The 25,941-nt window shown below is 42.7% G+C and overlaps 1 protein-coding gene across 1 annotated transcript; it reads right to left on the bottom strand.

The window, feature by feature from the left end:
* Positions 1-2,682: 2,682 nt before the first annotated feature.
* DUSP13A (dual specificity phosphatase 13A) lies at positions 2,683-25,334 on the bottom strand. The gene is made up of 3 exons (XM_069753024.1): positions 25,122-25,334; positions 12,486-12,703; positions 2,683-3,471 (listed from the first exon to the last, which is right to left on the bottom strand). The coding sequence occupies exons 1-3, from the start codon at positions 25,283-25,285 to the stop codon at positions 3,233-3,235; spliced, it is 621 nt and encodes a 206-aa protein (XP_069609125.1). The 5' UTR covers positions 25,286-25,334; the 3' UTR covers positions 2,683-3,232.
* Between the last annotated feature and the right edge of the window lie 607 nt (positions 25,335-25,941).

Here is a 25,941-nt window from a genome sequence, read left to right as displayed (position 1 = left end):
CCCTCGGAAAGGTGAGTATATGTTTATTTTTTACCCTGTGACAAACCTGGCTGGGCAATATACTACGTGGCTCTGTGCTGTATACTACTTTGCTGTGCAATATACTACGTGGCTCTGTGCTGTATACTACGTCACTAGGCAATATACTACGTGACTGGCCAATATACTACGTGGCTCTGTGCTGTATACTACTTCGCTGTGCAATAGACTACGTGGCTCTGTGCTGTATACTACATCACTGGGCAATATACTACGAGACTGGCCAATATACAACGTGGCTCTGTGCTGTATACTTCGTCACTGTGCAATATACTACATGGCTCTGTGCTGTATACTACGTCACTGGGCAATATACTACGTCACTGGGCAATGTACCACGTCACTGGGCAATATACTACGTCACTGGGCAATATACTACGTGGCTGCGCAATATACTACGTCACTAGACAATATACTACATAACTGGCCAATATACTATGTTGCTGCGCAATATACTACGTAACTAGGCAATATACTACGTCACTGGGCAATATACTACGTCACTGGGCAATATACTACGTCACTGGACAATATACTACGTAGCTGTGCAATATACTACGTGTCTGGGCAATATACTACGTCACTGGGCAATATACTACGTGTCTGGGCAATATACTATGTGGATGGGCAATATACTACGTGGCTGGACAATATACTACGTGACTGTGCAATATACTACATGACTGGGCAATATACTACTGTGACGGGGTGTACGGCAGAGCAAGAAGGGACAACAGGCCGAGGGATGATTCAACAGATTTATTATCAAGAACGCTGGAACAACACATGCAGGTAGATCTACAGAGTCCACAATTAGTCCAACTGAACAGATTCGGGGGCACCTCCCGATAATCCTTGTGCCAGGTAACAAAGCAATAGTCCACACGAGTCCAAGGGATCCCAAAACAATCTCACGAACGACGAGATATGTCCTCAGCTCAAGTCTCGCCCTGTTTGCTTCCGTAGTCCCAGATGGACATGGGGTCTTGCCTCAGCTAAGAATCCCCACTCCTTCTCCTTCAAGGATCAACTCACATCTGATATCAAAATAAGAATGGATTGTCTGAGTTCCTGGGATCCGCCCATGAAGGGGTAGGGGTTACACCTTCTATTCAATGGTTGGGTCCACCAGAAGATTCTAGACTGGTGGGCTCCAGGCAGTCTATGTAATATGTACATTTGACTAGCCACCTGCTGTGAGGAAGAATGGCTATTCCTCCACTAGTGGTGTTGACAAAGCTTAATTACATTAGAGCTTAGGGCTGCAAGTATTGGGGGAAGGAGACATTGTTACAGGTGAACTCCCAGCCAAGAAAATACATAAAATACATAAATTACAGCTAATAGAAACCAGAGAACAGTTACATACATCAAATGGCATATTATTCAAATACAGGACAGGGCAAAAGTACATATCATGACAACTACGTGGGCTGGGCAATATACTGTGTGGACATGCATATTCTAGAATGCCCGATGCGTTAGAATCGGGCCACCATCTAGTAGATTATATACGTCCAAAGTGTGACAGATTCCCTTTAAGTTATCCACATTGGCACCTGAAGGGCTAAACAAAACTATTGAAAAACTATAGTAGTGCAATACAGTACATCCATGTATATTACCAGAAGAGTAATTTTCCCTATATTTTATTTAAATAATTTTATCACATACATTTGTATAGATATTTCTCTTTTATAAAAATTATTTTTTTGTATCATTCTAACTTTATGAATGGTAGTGTCTTATTCCATTGTATACAATTATATATTCATTGTTTTAAGCTATGTATATTTAACCTCTTTAAACCCTTATTTTTATTATTTTAAAGAAGCACTCCTCCCATCAAAGTGTTTATCATCTTAATATATAGCAATCACCATATTATATAGCACTGTGTATTTACAATTTATCATTTCACCTTTCTACCTAGTTAATTCTTCTGTTTTCACTGCTTTATGTAGACACAGGAAGTCTCTTGTCCATGCAGAAATCATTCCCCTCTTCAACTCCCAGACCAGCTGCTCCTGCAGTGACTCATGAGTCATGCAAGAAACATTTTTCTTCCTCTTTCTACATAGAACTTAAGGTACCTTCACACATAACGATATTGTTAATGATATCGTTGCTTTTTGTGACGTAGCAACGATATCGTTAATAAAATCGTTATGTGTGACAGCGACCAACGATCAGGCCCCTGCTGGGAGATCGTTGGTCGCTGAATAAAGTCCAGAACTTTATTTGGTCGCTGGACTCCTGCTGACATCGCTGGATCGGCGTGTGTGACACCGATCCAGCGATGTCTTCACTGGTAACCAGGGTAAACATCGGGTAACTAAGCGCAGGGCCGCGCTTAGTAACCCGATGTTTACCCTGGTTACCATCCTAAAAGTAAAAAAAAACAAACAGTACATACTTACCTACAGCCGTCTGTCCTCCAGCGCTGTGCTCTGCACTCCTCCTGTACTGTCTGTGTGAGCACAGTTGCCGTAAAGCAGAGCGGTGACGTCACCGCTCTGCTTTCCGGCTGACCGACGCTCACAGACAGTACAGGAGGAGTGCAGAGCACAGCGCTGGAGGACAGACGGCTGTAGGTAAGTATGTACTGTTTGTTTTTTTTTACTTTTAGGATGGTAACCAGGGTAAACATCGGGTTACTAAGCGCGGCCCTGCGCTTAGTTACCCGATGTTTACCCTGGTTACCGGCATCGTTGGTCGCTGGAGAGCGGTCTGTGTGACAGCTCTCCAGCGACCAAACAGCGACCCGGATCGTTGTCGGTATCGCTGCAGCGTCGCTTAATGTGAAGGGGCCTTTAGAAGGATTCAGCTTGTTAGTTTTTAATCATGTGATGTCAAAGACCTGATGAAAAGCAGAAGAATCAATTGGGTAGAAGGGTAAAATTAGCAATTGTAAGTACACAGTGCTATATAACATGGTGACTGCAATATACTAAGAAGATACAAACTTTGATGGAAGTGCTTCAATGAAAAATGACTCAATAATAGGAAAGTCGGCACAAGGTTTTCTATACAATTAGGAAAAATATGTGAAACAAACTCATTACAAGCAAATGTAAAAAGCTGCACCCAACAGTCATGGGCAAAAATTAAATAGCAAAATTGTAAATATCAGTGCTAAACGTACTAAAAATAGAAATTTGCATGTAAGATATGCTTTTTTTTGCACTCGATTCTACATCTCCTCTCCATGCTGATTCGCCTCTGATTTTCTCTGGTTTTCTTGTGGTTGCCGGAGTTCTTCACCCAGGTGCATCAGCTGCCGGAGAAAACCCGTGTTGGGGGAAATCCAGCGTTTTTCCTGTACCGTGCGAATAGCTTGAATGAGGGAGATTTGATGATGGATCATTAGGTAAGCCAGGACCAGAGTGGCAGATCTACTGATACCAACAACACAATGTACCAGAAGCCTGGCTGAGAAAGAGCACAAAGCATCATCAAAAAATCATCACTGTATTTTATGCACCATATGCAAGCTGAAGATATTAAGCAGCGTGAAGAATCATATTCTCTCCTGTTTCCCTGCAGCTATAATGTTTTATGACAATCGGTAACTTGTTCACTGGAGAGAAAGACTGTAGAATATTTATCAATATATTTATCTATTCTATAAGTGTAAAAAGTTTCACTCTCTTACACACGCAGACCATAAAGACAAATGGGGTCACTTTTTCAAGAGTATGGAGCATTCATCAACAGTGCATGCTCCTGCTAAGAAATCTCACTTGCCACTTAGGTAGCTCCAACAGATGTTACATCTGACAACGTGCAGTTTAAATATTGGAATAATTATATTTTATGCGTTATTAACCCCTTTACCCCAAGGGTGGTTTGCACGTTAATGACCGAGCCAATTTTTACAATTCTGACCACTTTCCCTTTCTGAGGTCATAACTCTGGAACGCTTCAACGGATCCCGGTAATTCTGACACTGTTTTCTTGTGATATATTGTTCTTCATGACAGTGGTAAAATTTGTTTGATATTACTTATTTAAAAAAATGGAAATATGGCGAAAATTTAGAAATTTTCCAAATTTGAATTTTCAAGCCCTTAAATCACAAATATATGTTACACAAAATACTTAATAAGTAACATTTCCCACATGTCTACTTTACATCAGCACAATTTTGGAACCAAAACAGTAGCCACCTTTTGCTTTAATAACTGCTTTGCACACTCTTGGCATTCTCTTGATGAGCTTCAAGAGGTAGTCACCGGAAATGGTTTTTACTTCACAGGTTTGCCCTGTCAGGTTTAATAAATGGGATTTCTTGCCATATGAATGGGGTTGGGAGCATCAGTTGTATTCTGCAGAAGTCTGGTGGATACACAGCTGATAGTCCCACTGAATAGACTGTTAGAATTTGTATTATGGCAAGAATAAAGCCTCTACGTAAAGAAAAATGAGTGGCCATCATTATTTTAAGAAATGAAGGTCAGTCAGTCCGAAAAATTGGGAAACTTTGAAAGTGTCCCCAAGTGCAGTGACAAAATCCATCAAGCGCTACAAAGAAACTGGCTCACATGAGGATCGCCCCAGGAAAGGAAGACCAAGAGTCACATCTGCTTCTGAGGATAAGTTTATCCGAGTCACCAGCCTCAGAAATCACAGGTTAACAGCAGCTCAGATTAGAGACCAGGTCAATGCCACACAGAGTTCTAGCAGCAGACACATCTCTACAACAACTGTTAAGAGGAGACTTTGTGCAGCAGGCCTTCATGGTAAAATAGCTGCTAGGAAACCACTGCTAAGGACAGGCAACAAGCAGAAGAGACTTGTTTGGGCTAAAGAACACAAGGAATGGAATTAGACCAGTGGAAATTTGTGCTTTGGTGTGAGAAGTCCAAATTTGAGATCTTTGGTTCCAACCACCGTGTCTTTGTGCGACGCAGAAAAGGTGAACGGATGGACTCTACATGCCTGGTCCCAACCGTGAAGCATGGAGGAGGAGGTGTGATGGTGTGGGGGTGCTTTGCTGGTGACACTGTTGGGGATTTATTCAAAATTGAAGGCATACTGAACCAACATGGCTACCTCAGCATCTTGCAGCGGCATGCTATTCCATCCGGTTTAGTTGGACCATCATTTATTTTTCAACAGGACAATGACCCCAAACACACTGGCTGTGTAAGGGCTATTTGACCAAGAAGGAGAGTGATAGGGTGCTATGCCAGATGACCTGGCCTCCACAGTCACCACACCAGAACCCAATCGAGATGGTTTGGGGTGAGCTGGACCGCAGAGTGAAGGCAAATGGGCCAACAAGTGCTAAGCATCTCTGGGAACTCCTTCAAGGTTGTTGGAAAACCATTTCCGGTGACTACCTTTTGAACTCATCAAGAGAATGCCAAGAGTATGCAAAGAAGTCATCAAAGCAAAAGGTGGCAACTTTGAAGAACCTAGAATATAAGACATAATTTCAGTTGTTTCACACTTTTTTGCTAAGTATATAATTCCACATGTGTTAATTCATAGTTTTGATGCCTTCAATGTGAATGTACAATTTTCATAGTCATGAAAATACAGAAAAATCTTTAAATGAGAAGATGTGTCCAAACTTTTGGTCTGTACTGTATATATATTTATAGTCTCCTGCTTGGGTATAAATATATATGTATGTTATAGACTGCAGACTTGTGTGTGTGATAAATATCCATTATTGTTACACTGTTTTGTCTCAGTTAGTATATAGTATAAGGAAAAGATAACGCTGAGGCATATTTAGTGGATATTAATTATTAAGTCAAGTTTTGTGATAATAGTTAATATCGGACCTCAATAGAGGTGTAGGGATAGTTCCTCTTTTGGTAACCATAAGGTTTGATATTTTGTAGGAAGAAAACTCCTCTCCTTTATCAATAATTATGTGCTTAATTCTAAAACTCTGGGCAAAACTGTCAATGAAAAAGACCTGGGTGTATGGGTGGATGGCAAACTCACATTTAGTGGCCAGTGTCAGGCATCTTCTACAAAGGCAAATAAAATAATGGGATGCATTAAAAGAGGCATAAATGCTCATGAGGAGAACATAATTTTACCTCTATACAAGTCACTAGTTCGACCACACTTAGAATACTGTGCACAGTTCTAGTCTCCGGTGTACAAGAAAGACATAGCTGAACTAGAGCGGGTGCAGAGAAGAGCGAGCAAGGTTATTAGAGTACTGGGGGGTCTGCAATACCAAGATAGGTTATTACACTTGGGGCTATTTAGTTTGGAAAAACGAAGGCTAAGGGGTGATCTTATTTTAATGTATAAATATATGAGGGGACAGTACAAAGACCTTTCTGATGATCTTTTTAATCATAGACCTGAGACATGGACAAGGGGTCATCCTCTACGTCTGGAGGCAAGAAGGTTTAAGCATAATAACAGACTCGGATTCTTTACTGTAAGAGCAGTGAGACTATGGAACTTTATGCCGTATAATGTTGTAATGAGTGATTCATTACTTAAATTTAAGAAGGGACTGGATGACTTTCTTGAAAAGTATAATGTTACAGGTTATATATGCTAGATTCCTTGATAGGGCGTTGATCCAGTGAACTAGTCTGATTGCCGTATGTGGAGTCGGGAAGGAATTTTTTTCCCCAATGTGGAGCTGACTCTTTTCCACATGGTTTTTTTTTGCTTTCCTCTGGATCAACATGTTAGGGCATGTTAGGTTAGGCTTAATAGCTTCAACCTTAATAACTATGTTACTATGTGAGGCCGGTTTCACATTTGCGGTTGTGTCCGCAGCGTTTCTTCTGCATATATCCGCATGTGCTGTGTATTCCTAGATTTAACATTAGGGACGCATGCGTCTGCGATCGTTTGCTTTTTGCCGCGTTTGACGATGCATGCGTCGTTTTGTCAAATGCGGTTTTGCGCGGAAATGCAACATGTAGTAATTTTTAGAGGCGTCAATTTGCCGCCTATAAACGTATGCGGTCGATTGCATAAGGAATGTGCCAAAAAAATGCATTGCTGTCTATGTGAACGCATGCGTTCACAAGCACATGCGTTTGCTTGCGTTCGTATAGCATGCGTTGCACCAGAGAAAAACATGTCTAGACACTGATAAGCCACCCCCCACATACAAGGTGATAAAGGGAGGTAGTGGACATTTGCAGGTCACTACTCAGCAGACAGCCAAGCAGAACAGACGGACCACAGCAGACAGCCAAGCAGAGCATACAGACCACAGCACTTTTGAGAAAACAAGCCTCTGAGCAATGTGAGTATATCCTAGCCAATGCCTTTATTTTCTATTTTCTGTCTCTACATGTCCTAATTTCTGCCATTTCCTTCTTTCTGCATGCATCAGAATGTCTTCTTTTTCTGATGAGGAGCAACGTGCTGGGCCTTCCGAAGTAGAACATGTCAGTGAAGTGAATACTCACCTCCTCAGATTGGTAAGTATTCACTGTCAAATCTACACATATGACAATTTTTTGTTTTTCATTTTTTAGAGCACTTCTGCTACTGCGGTAGAGACTGGGCAGGAGCAGCGGAGTCACGGTCGGGTGGCAAGGCGGCAGCGTGTACGCATACAAGGCTGACTGCTCTATCCTCACTGTTGTATTCTTTAATCTTCCTTTCTGTACTTTGCTCTTTCTTTTTAATTCTCTTCTGGACTACTTTTGTATCTTGACTTTCCTTATTCATGCCATTTCTCAGCCTCTGTTTTCTTTCTTTTCCTTATGTTAATATATCCAACATTAATGTCTTTATTTAATTTTTAGGTTCCAGAATGAAATGAAGACCTCATAGAAAATGACCTCTTCATCTCCCTGGTCCAGGAGCGAGTCCCGTTTCTATTCCACAGGAGTTGTCGTCTGTTTAATTTTTGGTATTAATTTTTTTTTCCTTTTTTTCACAGCATATGGAGCACTACTGTTGGCCCAGGTTCTGGAGCGGTCCTTTATCAATCAGCCACGGACCCGTCCCAGCCATCCAGCAGCCCTGCAGCAAGTGGGCCTGCCTCACAAACTGGAGAACAGGAAGCTTGTCCATCAGGTCTTCCCCTTTCCCAGTCCTCTGCCACTGACCCTTTTTTTTGGGCTCCTCCCAGCAGCAGCAGAGGGCATCGGACAGGTCCCTCATGCCCGAGTTTTTGCACTTGAGCTCGGTTTTTCACGAAGGACTCAAAGCTTTTGGTGACCGAATGGATATTTCCCTTAGCCACATGAATACACGTATCCAGGAGGTCACCAAAAGCTTTGACCAAGTAAAAGCCGACCTCCAGAGGCCAGCACATCATTTTTTTAACCAAATTGAGCAGGGCATGTCGGAACACCTTACTCCTGATCTCCAGCTTAGTGTCATGCAGGCATGCCATGCTGGTTATGTGCAGGCTATGCAGCAGAGTCGGTATTTTTAGCAGACAGTGGCGGCATATCCACCTGTGCCTTCATTGTCATGATTAACCTCAATGCTGACCTCTGCTGCATACCACTGCACGGCCACCTCTATTCCTAGCACTGCCGGATACCAGTACAGCACCACCACCATGCCGAGTGCTGTTAGACAGCCCACCGCCACCACCATGACAACCGCTGCTCCTGCTTGGACCTCCTCCACTGACACCCCAATGCAGCAGGACCCTGGCATGGCCTTCTGTACCGCCACCACCACAATTCAGCAGGACCCTGGCATGGCCTTCCATACCGCCACCACCATGATGCAGCAGGACCCTGGCATGGCCTTCCGCTCTACAAGCACTATGGACTCTGGCATGGCTGCACACTCTACGAGCACTATGGACTCTGGCATGGCTGCATGCTCTACGAGCACTATAGACTCTGGCACAGTGCAGCCGGACCCTAACAGGTCACCCACCACGACTATGCCACGACAAATGAGTCCTCCGAGGCTTCCCTGAACCCGGCAATCCCAGAAAGGAAAAAAAACAAAAAAAGCGGACTCTTAGTATTCCTCCCCCTTTACCTCCCAGTGTGTCTGTAATGTCAGGTTTGTCTCACCCACCCAGTGCATCTCAAGCCTCTCATGTTTCAAGCCCTATCCCCGAACTACCAGACCCCTCAAGTTTCATTGCCTCTTCTCCTGCCACCCCTGCGTCGTCCACTTTTAGCCAGGCCTCACTGCTTCACACCGCCGTTTGCATCCCTTTACCCCAAGCAGGCGCAGTTAAATTTAAAGTTTGTGTAAAAAAAATATAATGATATTATGTTTTGCCCCCAATTATGTGTGGTTTATTGTGTCTTTCGCCGTGCGCCGAACACTTAATTTTTTGGACACAGCTTTGTGTGTCTTTAGTATAGAGATATGAGGTGGGCCAAAAAAATAATTCATGTATTATCTCCATAATCTCTTCCTATAGTCTGTGACTAGTGTTGCAGACTGAAGAGAAAATGGCGGAAATACAATGCAGAACTATTCTCAACAGGTCAGGTGTCCAAAAACTCATTAGTTAGGACACCTGACCTGGTGAGTAGAGAACTGCCTTGTATAACTTCCATTTTCTCATCTGTGTACGTAATATTCCACACAAAGTGAAGGGACGATGGTGGTCATAAACACGGCATATCTATGCTCACATGTACATGTGTCAGAAATAGTGAATTCATGAGGCTGTTATATGTGCATTATGAATTCATTATTTCTGACACCTGACTTGATGAGTATAGATCTGTTTTGTATGACAGTCATTGTCTCTTCAATCTGTGTCCAATGGATACTGCATAGCAGAACAGAATCAGGACGCAATGACGTCAACAGCCTTACCACTAAAACAACATGGCTGCCGTCACAATAGCAGTATGTGGTCAGTGTTTTATATCAGTATTTGTAAGCCAAAACAAGGAGTGAAACAATTAGAGGTAAATTATAATATTAACATAACTAGCACCTCTGCCTTTATCACCCACTCCTGGTTTTGGATTACAAATACTGATATTAACTACAGACCAAATACTGCTAGTTTGAGGACAGCCTTGGTTTGTAGAGGAAATACATAGGAGACACGGTAAAAACAGCAAAAAATAAAGTTTATTAATGAGAAATATTATTAACATTTAAGAAAATTACTGGTACAGATAAAATTACAACAGGACATTTACACAACATTGTCCTGCCATGACACACGTCCAATATCAGAATCAAAAAAGGTGGCAAATTGGTCCCGCATGTGACCAACTTCAGCAGTTGACCGCAGCGGGTGATGATGATGATCGGGCAGTGGGTGTGCAACTGGTTCATCCAGTTCAATGTTGGGTCGCTCCTTAGCCATTATGTAATTGTGCAGAACCACACAGGCTTTGACCACCTCATCGACTGTCTCCATTTTTAGATTAATGGCTGATGCAAGAATGCGCCATTTTGAGACGAGAATGCCAAAGGTACACTCTACTGTTCTTCGGGCCCTGGTCAGTCTGTAGTTAAAGATCCTTTTAGTGTGGTTCAAGTCCTGACTGGAATATGGCTTCAGTAGGTTTTCACACATCTGAAAGGCCTCATCCCCAACCATAACAAATGGCATCGGTGGACCTTGAGTGTTGGGGAGCGGTTGTGGCCGTGGAAAATTAAAATTTTTGCCATACACATGGTGGCCCATATCAGAGTTCTTAAAAGTCTGGGAATCGTTGCCACGGCCAAAAGCTCCAATGTCCATGGCGATGAAGCGACTGTCCGCATCGGCTATTGCCATGAGCACAACAGAAAAATATTTTTTGTAATTGAAGTACTCCGATCCTGTTCTGGCTGGTTTTATAATGTGGATGTGCTTTCCATCAACCGCTCCCAAACAGCTGGGGAAATCACACACACTCCAGAATTTTTCCGCAATTTCAAGCCACATGTCCAAGGTGGGTAGGGGTATAAACTCATCCTGGAGAACATTCCACAAAGCCCAACAGGTGTCCGCAACTATTCCAGACAGGGTGGAAATTCCAAGCCAGTATTGGAAGTGGAGGGATGATAAACTCTCTCCGGTTGCCAGAAATCTGTAAGGAAAAAAAAAATTACAATCTATTCTATTTATGGTGTGGGTATGCTAAAGACAGAAAGGAAAATACCTAAAAAATACATGTCTGAACACCCAAAATTTGGACTGTCATTGGTTTAGATTTGGAACGTACCTTAATGTAACCAGCAGACGTTCCTCGGGTGGAATCACTCTACGGAGCTGGGTGTCCTGTCTCCGTATGGTTCCTTGGACACGAGCAAGCAAATCCCGGAACGAGTCTTGAGACATCCTTGTATATTCTTGGAATTTATCCGGGTTGGCATTAAGCTCGCCATACAGCGTGTGATAGGCTCCACGTCTCTCATGTAATTAAATAATGGGGTGTCTCCAAAAACGCCTACGCCTTCTCCTTATCAATCTTTCGCGATTTCTGTCTTGCTCCCAAGCAAATGCACAGGCAAGAAACAGCTTGATGCTTAAATCCAGGTTGAAATAAACGCTCTCCATGCGAAGATCCATTCTGACACAGCATACAGGAGCAAAATCTGAAGATTTCAGCTGTTCAAGGGTCTATATATAGAGATCCCATAGTACACACCCTCTGTAGTCCCATTGGCGCTGTCTGGTTATCTAGATTTTTCTCCTGTTAAATTTTTCACCCCACGCGCACCAAAAATGCAAACGCAGAAAAAAAAAAGGCATAGAAACACGTACAAACGCGGCGTTTTTTAACCGCATGCGTTCCCCGCATGCGTCTAAAACACGCCGCGTTTGTACGTGTTTCTATGCATTTTTTCCTACACTTGTGGATGCGGATTAAACGCTGCGGATTCTACCGCAAATGTGAAACTAGCCTGACTATATTAGCCTAGGGCAGTAGGTCGGGAAGAAATAGCCTGTTTCAGAATAGACACCTGAGATGCATAGCTCCCAAGCAGCTTTTTACAGAAGGTTTTCGTTGAAACTCTATTGAATGTTGGAGTGAACCAAAAATTATTGCAAAACTGCAGCCAATGTCTAATTCACGAAGCCCACAGTTAATACTTGTGTGTGTATTATGCAGGACATGACCCTTCCAAACTAACCAGGTCTACTTTTTAATTTTGGCAAGTATGGCAGAAACAAACATTTTCCTTAGTTTTCTTCCACACAATTTGCATTTTTTTTACTGAGCTTTTACTGCAAACCTCTGATATATCAGGTTAGCACAATTTGATGAGATACGTGTAATGTTTATTGGATAAGACTCTACTTGCGCTGTTTTCTCCACAGTGTTTTTATGTTATCATCCCAGTTATTTCTCACCATCTAGTTCTATTTTTAACAAAAAAGTTTCTTATGTTTGGTAGGTAATGCCGAAAGGTTAACGAAAAGGAGAGGCAGAAGGAAAAGAATGAATACATAGCTGTAAGATCAGATTGCATACAGAAAAATGTTGGATATTTCTCTTAATCGGGTGCATTATAGCAAAAATAATAGTTGGAAAATTTGTCATAGGCACTTTTTAAACTTTTACCTCCAGGTGTAGTCAGTGCTTTGTGAATAAATGCTGCTGCCGAGTAGAAATATTTACTCATATCAAACTCTGGCACGTCATTTGCTGGAACACCATGGTATGTGATCGTGGTTCCATAAAAGTCTGGGTTGCCTTCAGAATACCTTCGACCATGGGCTGCGTTCAGCACATGTGTGATGCCTAACTTCCACAACTCATACTTGTCATTGGCAGTCTTCCTGTGGATTTTAAAAAATAAACAAATTATGATCAAAGATCACACTAGTTTTCTGAGAAATAATTGGCCAGCAACTGGCAGTTTGAATGACTTTTGGAGATGAAAAGTTGATATTTAGACCCATATTTATAAAAAGTATCAATAATAACTCCTTGGTGTTGCAACCAGTTTTGGCCTTTATGATAAACCATTTCCTTCACTTTTCATATGGTACTAACGTAGCCATAACGAGTTATTTGTTCGGTGATATTTTCATAAGATGAGTTGTATTTTTAAGTTGCATCATTTTGGATTACATATAACTTATTACATAGTTATGTAGTCTGAAAAAAGACCTAGGTCCATGAAGTTCAACCTTTCCCCACCAATTGTACATTTAGTCACTAATTTAGCTATAAGCCAGCTATAAGCTAGCAAGATAGCGCCGCCGACTTCTGCGTTGTCATGTACCAAAAATTACCACACACTCAGAATTGGTATGATGCAAAAGTATTCATCAAATTTATTACGATAACAAAAAAGGTTGCCACAGAGCAATATGTGTAGATAGAAACCCAACGTTTCGACCCTCTCGGGTCTTACTCATGGAGTCATGGGGTTACTAAGGAGATAAAGAAACAATATTAATATCAGATTATAACATAGCAACAATTTCAAAAGAAAAAACTGTACAGTGAAGATGAACTCAAAATTATATACACAAACACCAAAGTAGAAGGAATAATAAAACACAAAAAATAAAAAAACACGCAGCCAAAGATGGTCACAGACTACTACTAAGGAGCAACAGTGCTCAATCTAGGATATCTCAGAGAAAACGATCTAAGATAGGATAGGAAATGTAGGAAGCAACAGGTGTAGTATAAGCTGATTACCTTGGTTTCCGAATGAATATATATAAGTGGCAAAAGAAGAGGGCAGGAGGACAATCCCCTTAATGTATGTCCTGTCACTGTGATAAAAGATAAAATAGCAGTATTATACAGGGTAAATGTAGATATGGGGCATCTACATGTAGTACGTATCTTAGAGCCTAATAGCGTCCTGGGCGTATATAGCCATACTAGGAGGGTATACTATGAGAGGATGCAAGGCAAAAAATGTCAGGCAAAAAATCCCCAATATCAATAAAAGTGTCACTCAGTGATTGGCACTTAAACACCTTGGTATGAAGCGTAGAGGGGACATAAGTGTCCTTGATAATAGTAAATGTCCAATGTCTGTGCTAGGCCTGTAGGTAAACAACCGCATGTTGTAAGGAAGTCAAGAGAATCAGTGGTGGCGCAGCGTTAGTAGGTGGCTGAGATAGCTGTGGTGTCTCCTGAATAGGCGGCGCTCCCGCACCCTGCTCGTTTTGATGTGCTGAAATGAGAGGAGACAGCGGGTTTAAGTGCCGCCGAGGGCACCAGTGCACCGGAACGGAAGTATGGCCCCCGGACCAGAAGTGACGTGGCGCTTCTGCACAGGGATAGCCACGCAAGCGCAGTGAGCGCTGATGATTGCGCACATGTATGGGCATAGGAATGCCAGGAGTTGGGTGTGCTAAGGAGCGGTCACATGTGTGGCTGAACCAATTAGGTTGTAAGGTGCTTATGAATGCATATAGGTATGGGGATGGAGATGCCAGAACCAGGGTGTAAGTTAGTATGGTCACGTTTATGACTTTATCAGTTAGGCCATTAGGCCAGGACCACCGAGAAACTCGCAGTGGCAGAGCTGTATGTGAGAGGGATATATATATGTAAAGAAATAACTAGAAAATGTTCCTAATGTAAACAGTGGACCCTTATCATGTGTGTTGCAAAAAGTAGAAGGGGTAAATTAAAGGGAACTCACCTAATAGACCTACAGGTTCAACGTGTATGGAAGGTAAAATACAAGATTAGTGAAGCATTACAGCAACCTGTCTATTTCTCTATTAAGTTCCTTGGGGGTTAGGGTCTCCAATTTATGTATCCACAATGTTTCTCTCAATTTAAGTTGTTTAATGTGATTGCCGCCCCTCCTTGGTCTGGGTACCTGTTCGATTACTTGATATTTCAATTGTCCTATCGTGTGTCTGAATTTAATGAAATGCTCAGGTAAGGGATGGGTAGCCATGTTTTCCCACAGCGAATGGTAGATTTGTGGCTCGCTATACGGTCCTTGTGTCGTTTCCCCTACATAAAGGAGGCCGCAGGGACATTTTATGACATAAATTACGAAGTTGGAGTCACACGAATAATAGCCACGGATGAGATATGATTTGCCCGTTCTGGGGTGAGTGACTCTATCAGACTTGATAATATTAGAACAGGAGGCACACCTAAGACAAGGAAATGTTCCATGGCGGCGCGTTGTTAATACACTTTGGCTGGTGGTTGGGCGTGGGCTGCCAATGTCTGCCCGGACCAACTTGTCTTTAATATTGGAGGCTCTCCTGTTGCAAATGAGCTGGTAGTGAAAAGCTACCAATATTAAGATAAGCTTTTGCCAGTAAAGGTCAGTGTTTCTTCATGACAGACTCTATTTTAGGCATGAAGGGATGAAAGGTATGGACAAAGGGTACCCTGTCTGTTAGTTTGTTTCAGGGGTGGTGGTTGAGGTTAAAGCACCCGTAATTTTTCATGGTCAAGCAGATGTTGGGGGTAATTCCTCTCCCTAAATTTTTTGACATGTCCTCCAGGCGTACAGGGAGTATGTCGGGATCCAAGACAATCTTGGCTACTCTGGTAAACTGAGAGCGGGGAAGACTGTTCCATGTGGCTTTAGGATGGCTACTTGAATAATGTAAGAGATTACAGTCTGTCGGTTTAGAATATACGTCAGTAGAGAGGTGGCCCTGGTCATCCTTGTTTCCAAGAGTATCTAAAAAGGAGATCCGATTTAAATCATAATGCATGGTGAATTGGAGTTCAGGGTAGATCGAGTTGAGAGACTGGTGAAATGCTAATAGTAGGTCTGTTGGTCCCACCCAGATGAAAAAAATATCATCTATATAGCGGAGGTAACAACTTATGTGTTGTTTGAACCTATCATCCGTATAGACAAAACTCTCTTCGAATGAATTCATGAACGCATTAGTGTACACAGGTGCGACATTTGAGCCCATCGCGGTCCCTTGCTGCTGGATGTAATAAGTGTTCTCAAATAGAAAGAAGTTTTCATATAAAACTAGTCTTAATAGGTCCAGGCTAGATTTGGATGCTGAGATGCCCTTCTCATAGGAGATAGAGGTATAGAGGCTATTGACATCCATAGTGACCAGAAGACTATCTGGTGATATAGTATTAAGGTGTCTAATCACATTGAGGAAGTGTCCAGTGTCCAGTAAAAAGGATCTGGTAGTCCTAACTAGTGGTGTTAGGATCTTTTCTAAGAAAACAGAGAGGGGTGAAAGTATGGAATCAGTGGATGCCACGATGGGATGGCCCGGAGGATTAGTTAGCGATTTGTGGACTCCTGCGTTGTAGCAGCTATTGGATTGCAGATAGCTGCTACTGCACAGGAGCGGCCGGCGCCATTTTCTAAGTGATTTTTTTTAACCCTGTTCTACCATGTGACGTACTATCCCCTCGAGGTAACCTGGGACTTAATTCCCAGGGACGAGATAGTACGTCATAGGCGACCAGCCGCGCTCATGGGGGGAGCACGGCCGATCGCTGCAGAGTGTCAACTGATTATTACACGGACCACTCCCGGCACATTAACCCCCAGAACACTGCGATCAAACATGATCGCAGCGTTCCAGCGGCATAGGAAAGCATCACACAGGGAGGGGACTCCCTGCGTGCTTCCCCGAGACCCTCGGAACAACGCAATGTGATCGTGTTGTTCCGAGCGTCTCCTCCCTGCAGGGAGGTGGCTTGCAAGCACCTGCTTTAGGCGCTGGCAAGCCTGGAGAACTGCCTATCAGATCGCTGATCTGACATAGTGCTGTGCAAAGTGTCAGATCAGCGTTCTGACACTATAACATGATGTCCCACCCTGGGACAAAGTAAAAAAAAAAAGAATAAATAAAAATAAAATATTGCTCCAGTAAATATATTTCTTTATTTAAATAAAAAAAACAATAAAAGTACACTTATTTAGTATCACCGCGTCCCTAGCAACCGGACCTATAAATGTGTCCCACTAGTTAACCCCTTCAGTGAATACTGTAAAAAAAAGAGGCAAAAAACAATGCTTTATTATCATACTGCCGAACAAAAAGTGGAATAACACGCGATCAAAAAGACGGATATAAATAAACATGGTACCGCTGAAAACGTCATCTTGTCCCGCCAAAAACGAGCCACAATACAGCATCAATAAAAAAGTTATAGTCCTCAAATAAAATTGTTTTTATCGTATAAAAGCGCCAAATCATTGAAAAATTATATAAATGAGGTATCGCTGTAATTGTACTGACCCAAAGAATAAAACTGCTTTATCAATTTTACTAAACGTGGAACGGTATAAAAGAAATTAATGAATAGCTGGTTTTTGGTCATTATGCCTCACAAAAATCGGAATAAAAAGCGATCAAAAAAAAATTCACATGCCCAAAAATGGTACCGATAAAAAACGTCAACTCGTTCCACAAAAAACAAGACCTCACATGACTATGTGGACCAAAATAAGGAAAAATTATAGATCTCAAAATGTAGAGACACACATTTTTTTTTCAATAAAAAGCGTCTTTTAGTGTGTGACAGCTGCCAATCATAAAAATCAGCTAAAAAATGCTATAAATAGTAAATCAAACCCCCCTTCATTACCCCCGTAGTAAGGGAAAAATACTAAAATAAAAAAAATGTATTTATTTCCATTTTCCCATTAGGGTTAGGGTTAAGGTTGGGGCTAAAGTTAGGGTTAGGGCTACAGTTAAGGTTGGGGCTAAAATTAAGGTTAGGGTTGGGGCTAAAATTAGGGTTAGGGTTTGGATTCCATTTACGGTTGGGATTAGGGGTGTGTCAGGGTTAAGGGTCTGGTTAGGGTTATGGTTGGGATTAGGTTTAGGGGTGTGTTGGAGTTAGGGGTATGGTTAGGGTGGGGATTAGGGTTAAGGGTGTGTTGGGGTTAGGGGAGTGTTGGGATTAGGGGTGTGGTTGGGATTAGGGTTAGGGGTGGGTTAGGGGTGTGGTTAGGGTTAGGGTTGGGATTAGGGTTAGGGGTGTGTTTGGGTTAGGGTTTCAGTTAGAATTGGGGGGTTTCCACAGTTTAGGCATATCAGGGGCTCTCCAAACACGACATGGCGTCCGATCTCAATTCCAGCCAATTCTGCGTTGAAAATGTAAAACAGTGCTCCTTCCCTTCCGAGCTCTCCTGTGCGCCCAAACAGGGGTTTACCCCAACATATGGGGTATCAGCGTACTCAGTAAAAATTGGACAACAACTTTTGGGGTCCAATTTCTCTTGTTACCCTTGGAAAAATAAAAATTTGGGGGCTAAAAAAATCCTTTTTGTAGGAAAAAGTATTTTTTATTTTCACAGCTCTGCGTTATAAACTGTAGTGAAACACTTGGGGGTTCAAAGTTCTCACAACACATCTATATAAGTTCCTGGGGGGTCTAGTGTCCATTCCATCAAAGTCTGCATTCCAAAATGCTTCCCTTCCGAGCCCCGACGTGTGCCCAAACAGTAGTTTTCTCACACATATGGGGCATCAGTGTACTCAGGACAATTTGGACAACAACTTTTGGGGTCCAATTTCCCCTGTTACCCTTGGGAAAATTAAAAATTGGGGGCAAAAGTCATTTGAGGGAAAAAATCTGTGTGACGCACGGCGCTCCTTCCCTTCCGAGCTCTGCCATGCACCCAAATGGTGGATTCCCCCACATATGGGGTATCAGCGTACTCCGGACAAATTGCACAACAACTTTTGGGGTCCAATTTCTCCTGTTACCCTTGGGAAAATACAAAACTGGGGGCTAAAAAATAATTTTTGTGGAAAAAAAAGGATTTTTTATTTTCATGGCTCTGCGTTATAAACTGTAGTGAAACACTTGGGGGTTCAAAGTTCTCACAGCACATCTAGATAAGTTCCTTGGGGGTCTAGTTTCCAATATGGGGTCACATGTGGGGGGTTTCTACTGTTTAGGCACATCAGGGTCTCTCCAAACTCGACGTGGCGTCCTCTCTCTGTTACACCCGGTCCGTTTCCTGTACCTCCAAGGGGTCTCTGTCAGGACTCCTGCTTTGTGTCGGCTTCACGCTGTCTAAATGCAGACTCTGCCCCTCTTTCCTCTCCTGCTTCCTGGCATGCGGCCAGCAGGTTCCCAGGCAGGGTTCTTAGTTTGCACACGCGCTCGCTCCCGGTCTCTTTAAGAGACAGTGTGCATTTTCCAAAAGTTGCCTCTAACCAATAGCGTGTGGCTGGTTACTATTTCTAGCTCCTCCACCATAGGGAGGGCGCTGGAGCAACAAGTATCCACTGTTGCTAACTTCCTGTTCCTGTTAACATGGGTTTCTGTTTCTGAAGTATCTGCTAAGTACTCCGCTTACACTGTCTGTCTTCACAGAGCCTCTGCAACCTGTTATCCGGTTATTCTGGACTGCATCCACACTGTCTACGCTGGACCGGTCTAGTCCCGCCAGTCTGCCAGCCACTCTTCCGGACATCACCAAGACTCCCAGCTTACCAGCTTCTACTCAAGCACCCGGTATCTTCCGGTGAGCTCTGCAGCATCCGCTAACTCTGCTGGTCCATCTGTTCCGCTGGGACAGCTGCCACAAGATCGTGGTCTAGTGGTTCCACATCTAACCACAATAAATTCGAATGTGAACTTCTACATCTGTGCCTCCGTTTCCATTCGTTACAATCTCAATTCCAGTCAATTTTGCATTGAAAAGTCAAACAGCACTCTTTCCCTTACGAACTCTGCCATGCGCCCAAGTGGTTTACCCTCACATTTGGGGTATCAGCGTACTCAGGACAAATTGCACAACAACTTTTGGGGTCCAGTTTCTTCTGTTACCCTTGGAAAAATAAATTAAATTGGAGCTGAAGTAAATTTTTTGTGATAAAAAGTTAAACGTTCATTTTTTTTTTCCAGTGAAACACCTGAAGTGTTAATAAACTTCTTGAATGTGGTTTTGAGCACCTTGAGGGGTGCAGTTTTTAGAATGGTGTCACTTTTGCTATTTCCTATCATATAGACCCCTCAAAGTGACTTCAAATGTGACGTTATCACTAAAACAAAAATGGTGTTGCAAAAATGAGAAATTGCTGGTCAAATTTTAACCCTTATAACTCCCTAACAGAAAAAAATTTGGATTACAAAATTGTGCTGATGTAAAGTAGGCACGTGGGAAATGTTACGTATTAAGTATTTTGTGTGACATACTGTATCTCTGTGATTTAAGGGCATAAAAATTCAAATTTGAAAAATTGCAAAATTTTCAAAATTTTTGCCAAATTTCCATTTTTTTCACAAATAAACGCAGGTAATATCAAAGAAATGTTACCACTGTCCTGAAGTACAATATATCACGAGAAAACAATGTCAGAATCATCAGGATCCGTTGAAGTGTTCCAGAGTAATAACCTCATAAAGGGACAGTGGTCAGAATTGTAAAAATTGGCCTGGTCATTAACATGCAAACCACCCATGGGGTTTAAGGGGTTAAAGAATTAATGCACACCATCAAAAAAATATTTAAATATACATTATAGATGCAATCATGTTCCACATGCCTGCAGAAGGTGATTTTTAAAATATATAATATTCATTATGTAAAATAGGGGGCAGGTCACTGAGGGATCAGTGACTTCTCATAAGCCATGCAAATGAATAGCTAAGGAGAGCACCACATGAAGACCCCTCCTTCAGGCTGCCATGGAAAACGAGAATCTCATTACCTGAAAACTACAAATACAGATTAAACAACAACCACAAGACGGATTTCATCATGCAGGTATCTTTATAATCAGCATAATGGCGCCAACCTGATAGTGTCTGTAGGTTACTCAGCACCAGGGCTGGCACTAGGAATTTCAGGGCCCCATACAGGCAACATTATTGGGCCCCCTTGAGACTCTGCCCAGGTTCCATCCCTCGAACTGTCCACAGTCAAAAGATTTTTAAAGCCTCCACCACGACAAAGTTGGGCCCTACCCTACGCTAACCTACTAAACATTTGTTAAAATATCCAATACAATTTAGCTATATTTTTATTTATTTTTCAATTTTTAAAATGACCAATACCACATACAGGGGACAAATACCACCGCACCATGACCAGACACCATATTACCACCACATAGTGACAAAATAATAGCACATACAAGGGACAAATACCACCACACCATGTACAGACCACATATTACCACCACATAGTGACTGAATACTACAATACTATACAGTAATAAAAAAAAAACACAACACTAATATCACCACAAGTGCCAGTATTCACAGGAGATCTGTACTTAATATGCAGACATTATACACAGGAGCTCTGTATGTAGTGTATAATGTAAAGGTAAAACAGTGATCACTGGTGATATTGTACACAATACCATTGTATATAGTACACAGTGTATAGCATCAGTGTACAGGTAACACACTGACTCACCAGTGACGTCTCTAGGTGAAGTCCTTCATCTTTGCTTTTATTCTTCATCCAGCACATACCGCCGTCACTTCATCCAGCCAGAGCTCATTTCTGCAGGAAATAACAGTTATCTAGAGCAAGGCTTGCAGAACACATTACTTATTTTTCTCCCAAATTCTAAACTACAACCCATGAAGAAAAAACGCGACAGTGTTGCTCTGCACAGTAACAGGACCACCCCCCATTTAAAACCGTATCCTCAAAAATAAAATAAATACATCACTGGAGTAATAATATCCCTTAATTAGCCCCTATGGTAATAATATCTCCCATCCTGGCCCCCGTGTGTCTCATTCCTGGCTCCAGCCATATGTTCTCCCATCCTGCCCCCATGTGATGTCCCATCCTGCCCCATATGATCTCCCCATCCTGCCCCATCTGTCCCATGATCCTGCCCCATCTGTCCCATTATCCTGCCCCATCTGTCTCCATCGTATCCATCCTACCCCATGATCCTACACCATCTGTCTCCATCCTGCCCCATCTGTCCCATGATCCTGCACATCTGTCTCCATCCTGCCCCATATTCCTGCCCCATCTGTCTCCATCCTGCACCATGTCTCTATCCTGCACCCCGTGTCTCCAATCCTGCCCCGTGTCTCCCAACTGCCCTCGTGTCTCCCATCTGCCCCGTGTCTCCATTCTGCCGCAGTGTCTCCATTCTGCCCTCGTGTCTCCATTCTGCCACCTATCTCCATTCTTTCCCTTGTGTCTCCAATTCTGCCCCTGGGTCTCCATTCTGCCCCGTCTCCAGTCTGCCCCTGTGTCTCCAATCCTGCCCCGTGTCTTCATTCTGCCACCTGTCTCCATTCTGACCCGTGTCTCCATTCTGCCCTGTGTCTCTATTCTGCCCCCCTTGTCTCCAATCTGCCCCCTTGTCTCCATTCTGCCCCCTTGTCTCCATTCTGCCCCGTGTCTCCAATCTGCCCCGTGTCTCCAATCTGCCCCCGTGTCTCCAATCTGCCCCTTGTCTCCGTTCTGCCCCGTCTCCTTTCTGTGCTGGGCTGGATGGAGACACATCATCCATGTGTCTCTATCCTGCCGGCGAAACATTGCGCTTGCCGCTTTCAGTAAAAAAAAAACCTTTCTTCTTACCTGGCCGCTCTCCTGCCGCGGAGATCCCTTCCGGTGTTTCAGTGCGCACTCGCCGGCGAATGACAATGACATCATGAGCCAGCGATACGCGCTGATGTCAGCTGCCAGCCTCCGATTGGCTGGCGGCTTTAACCATTGCTGTGCGGGCCCGCACAGGCCCACAAAGCAATAGAGTAACTGAACCTGCATCTCGGACGCAGGTTCAGTTACCGATAAAAGCCTGCTGCTAGGGCCTGGGCCCGATGAGCAGAAAAGACGGGGCCCGATGCAGGCTCCCTCTGCCCACCGAGCCCCATACGCCAGTCAGGGCAGTAATGCCCTGATGGCGGCCCTGCTCAGCACCATCCTGCTGACAGGTTCCCTTTAAGAAACATGTGTGAACACTCTCCATGCAATATACATGTGTCCTATACATTGCATATACTTTGGGGTACCATGTATAGATATTGATTGCCGCTGCAACGTTTGCTTGTGTTTAGAACAATGGGCACTGTTGGGAGCAAGTAAGGACATATTTTAAAAATACAATTAAAAAGCCCTCTAATTCTTTAAGAATACAAAAGCTAAATAAAAAGCTACAGTACCTACTGGAAGCCCCCTTTGAACATTGGGTACGCACAGTTAGTGCAGTCTCGCTACGCTCTAGTCTGGGTCACTTCCTGTATAACTATTAACAGCAGTGTGGAATATATCGGCTTTGTGGTCACAGCAGCATCAACATGTGCATCTCTGAAGATGATGATTCTGAATAAAAGTATTGCCTACAGTTTCAGATTTTTATTAACACCACTTTCTACACTGTCTTGAAAATATGTTATATCACTTAAGTGTTTTTTGTCTTTTTTCCTTATTTAGCAAATGTAACCTTTTTGATTAAAAATTATTGATTTGCATTCCAATCTGCCCACTTGGAACTTTTCAGTTAGCTGACATGATATATCTTCATTTATGTTTTTGTGGTCTCACAAAGACATGTTCTTTATATAAAGGAGTTTGTCTGTTATCGTTACGGGAAGTCACTTATGATTACACTCGTAATGCACGGAAATACCAGGTCCATCATATCAGTAGCCATGTTTACAGTGGGACCTCATCACATCCATACACCTGTATTAGGGTGCAGGACATAATCCTAGCTTTGGTAGACTTGAAAGTTTATTGTATTTTTGATGGTCATTCATAATGAAAATGTCATGACTCTGTTGTCGAGTGTCCCAGGACCAGGGGCTCTTTCTCTGTCCCTAACGTTAGGGGGCACCCTGGCTCGTGCTGCTCCCCGGATGGCTTCTGATGGTGAAGAAGCCGGAGCCATGTACCTTGCCTTAGCTCCTGAATCCGCCCTCAGTCTGTACCCTTCCCCACTCAGCAACAAGACTAACAAGGTAATACGAACGGGGTACTGAAAAATACCAAACATACAAATATACTCACACATATAACAGAGGAATGAACTGGGTAGTGGAGGATGGGGTTAAACCAAAGTAGGAGAAGAAAGGGAATTATCACACACTCAAAACCTAGCCACAGTCACAGATACATCCACCAAACACCTTCTCCAATAACAACCACTAACAACCTCCAACCCTGCAGCAATCACACATATAACAGAGGAATGAACTGGGGAGTGGAGGATGGGGTTAAACCAAAGTAGGATAAGAAAGGGAATTATCACACACTCAAAACCTAGCCACAGTCACAGATACATCCACCAAACACCTTCTCCAATAACAACCACTAACAACCTCCAACCCTGCAGCAATCACACATATAACAGAGGAATGAACTGGGGAGTGGAGGATGGGGTTAAACCAAAGTAGGAGAAGAAAGGGAATTATCACACACTCAAAACCTAGCAACAGTCACAGATACATCCACCAAACACCTTCTCCAATAACAACCACTAACAACCTCCAACCCTGCAGCCAAATATAGCTCTAACATGAGTGCTAGTCAGGACTCAGTTTATATAGGAGATGGGAGTAGCTAACAATGAACAGCTGAGCCTTAATGCTTCAGGCGCTCTCAACTGAGCAGATTAACCCCTGCACTGCTAAAAGAAATCTACACCGTTTAATATGAAGGTGAAGTGCTTCTAACCAGTGCAGGAGTAAGAGAAATCAGACACTGCAGTCTTCTGTCTCCTCTCTGTCATGGTAAACCCTTGACAGAATAGTTGTTGTGTAGCTCTTTATTTGTTGTGGTTTACCTTGAAAAATTGGCTACTTGATTGAGATGCCAGTAAGAGGATCCATTGCAATCAGCTGATTACACAGGAAACATATTATGAAAAGAGTTGTCTCTGATAATCCCTTTAAGGAATTTGTATGTCTGTTCTTGTTAAACATTTCCAATATTTGTAACAAGTTGATGGATAATACTAAAAACCTTTACATTATAATGACATCATAACCACTGTGACATGTCCAGGAGAGCAACACTTTTGTCCATTTGCGAGAAACATGTCCGTGTCATCAAGCTCTGGCGCCGGCACTTGGGAGCGGAGCGTGCAGCTCCATGTGTTGCTATGCGGTCGCACGCTCCGCTCTGGAGTGCCGGCGCCAGAGCTTGGTTTTCACATGCGAGACACGGACGTGTTTCTCGCAAATGGAAAAGAGCCTTTAGGGAAATGTTGTCTTACTTCTGCTTCTGTGCTGTATGATATATTGTGAGGATATTATATATGTCAAATTGTCCTCGCCTACTATTGTACTTTATTTTATTTTAATTAGCCAGGTCAAGTCATTACTTACAAATCTCCTAAGTAGAGGTTTGGCCACACTTCATCCACACGGTGAGAGAAAGATGTTCGTCTGCTATCCAAGAGATTTTGTAGCTGTGCAACTGTAGGACATACATCTGACTGAGAATCTTCTGTTCCGGAGAGTGAACTACATTTTTCTGTCTTCTCCGCCATAACATCACAAGCAGGAAATGAAAGAGCAGAGAGAGTAGAAGCGATGACAGTTCAGCTGAGATTATGTGTGACAGGTGACAAGTATGGTTTTCTCTGAAGTGAAGACGGCACACCAGCACAGCTATGGGATTTTGTTAATTAAGAAAATTGAATAAAATAAGATCACTTTATTTTCTCAGATAGCAAAATTTTTATTTTTAAGAAATGTTATTTCAGTTATTAAGAAATTGTAAGACTAAGCATTGGTAGTTGAATGAGTCTTTCTTCACCCTTTCATAACATTTAACCCCTCAACCCTAAAGCCAGTTTTCATCTCCTGATGCTCAAAACCACATTCAAGAAGTTTATTAACCCTTCAGGTGCTTCACAGGAATTAATGGAATGTGGAAGGAAAAAATGAACATTTAACTTTTTTCACAAACATTTTTCTTTAGACCCAATTTGTTTTACTTTCACAACAGTAACAGGATAAAATGGACCTACAATTTATTGTGCAATTTCTCCTGAACACACAAATACATATGAGGGGGGAAACTGTTTCTGCAAACGGCAGGGCTCGGAAGGAAAAGAGTGTTGTTTAACGTTTTGAAATTTGCTGGCATAATTAGCGGATGCCATGTCGCGTTTGGAGATCCCATGATTAGTGTTGAGCATTC

Source organism: Ranitomeya imitator, chromosome 2 (assembly GCF_032444005.1).
Source record: "Ranitomeya imitator isolate aRanImi1 chromosome 2, aRanImi1.pri, whole genome shotgun sequence".
NCBI classification, from domain to species: domain Eukaryota; kingdom Metazoa; phylum Chordata; class Amphibia; order Anura; family Dendrobatidae; genus Ranitomeya; species Ranitomeya imitator.
Note: the sequence above shows the minus strand (reverse complement) of the source record. Positions and strands in the feature narration are given on the sequence as shown.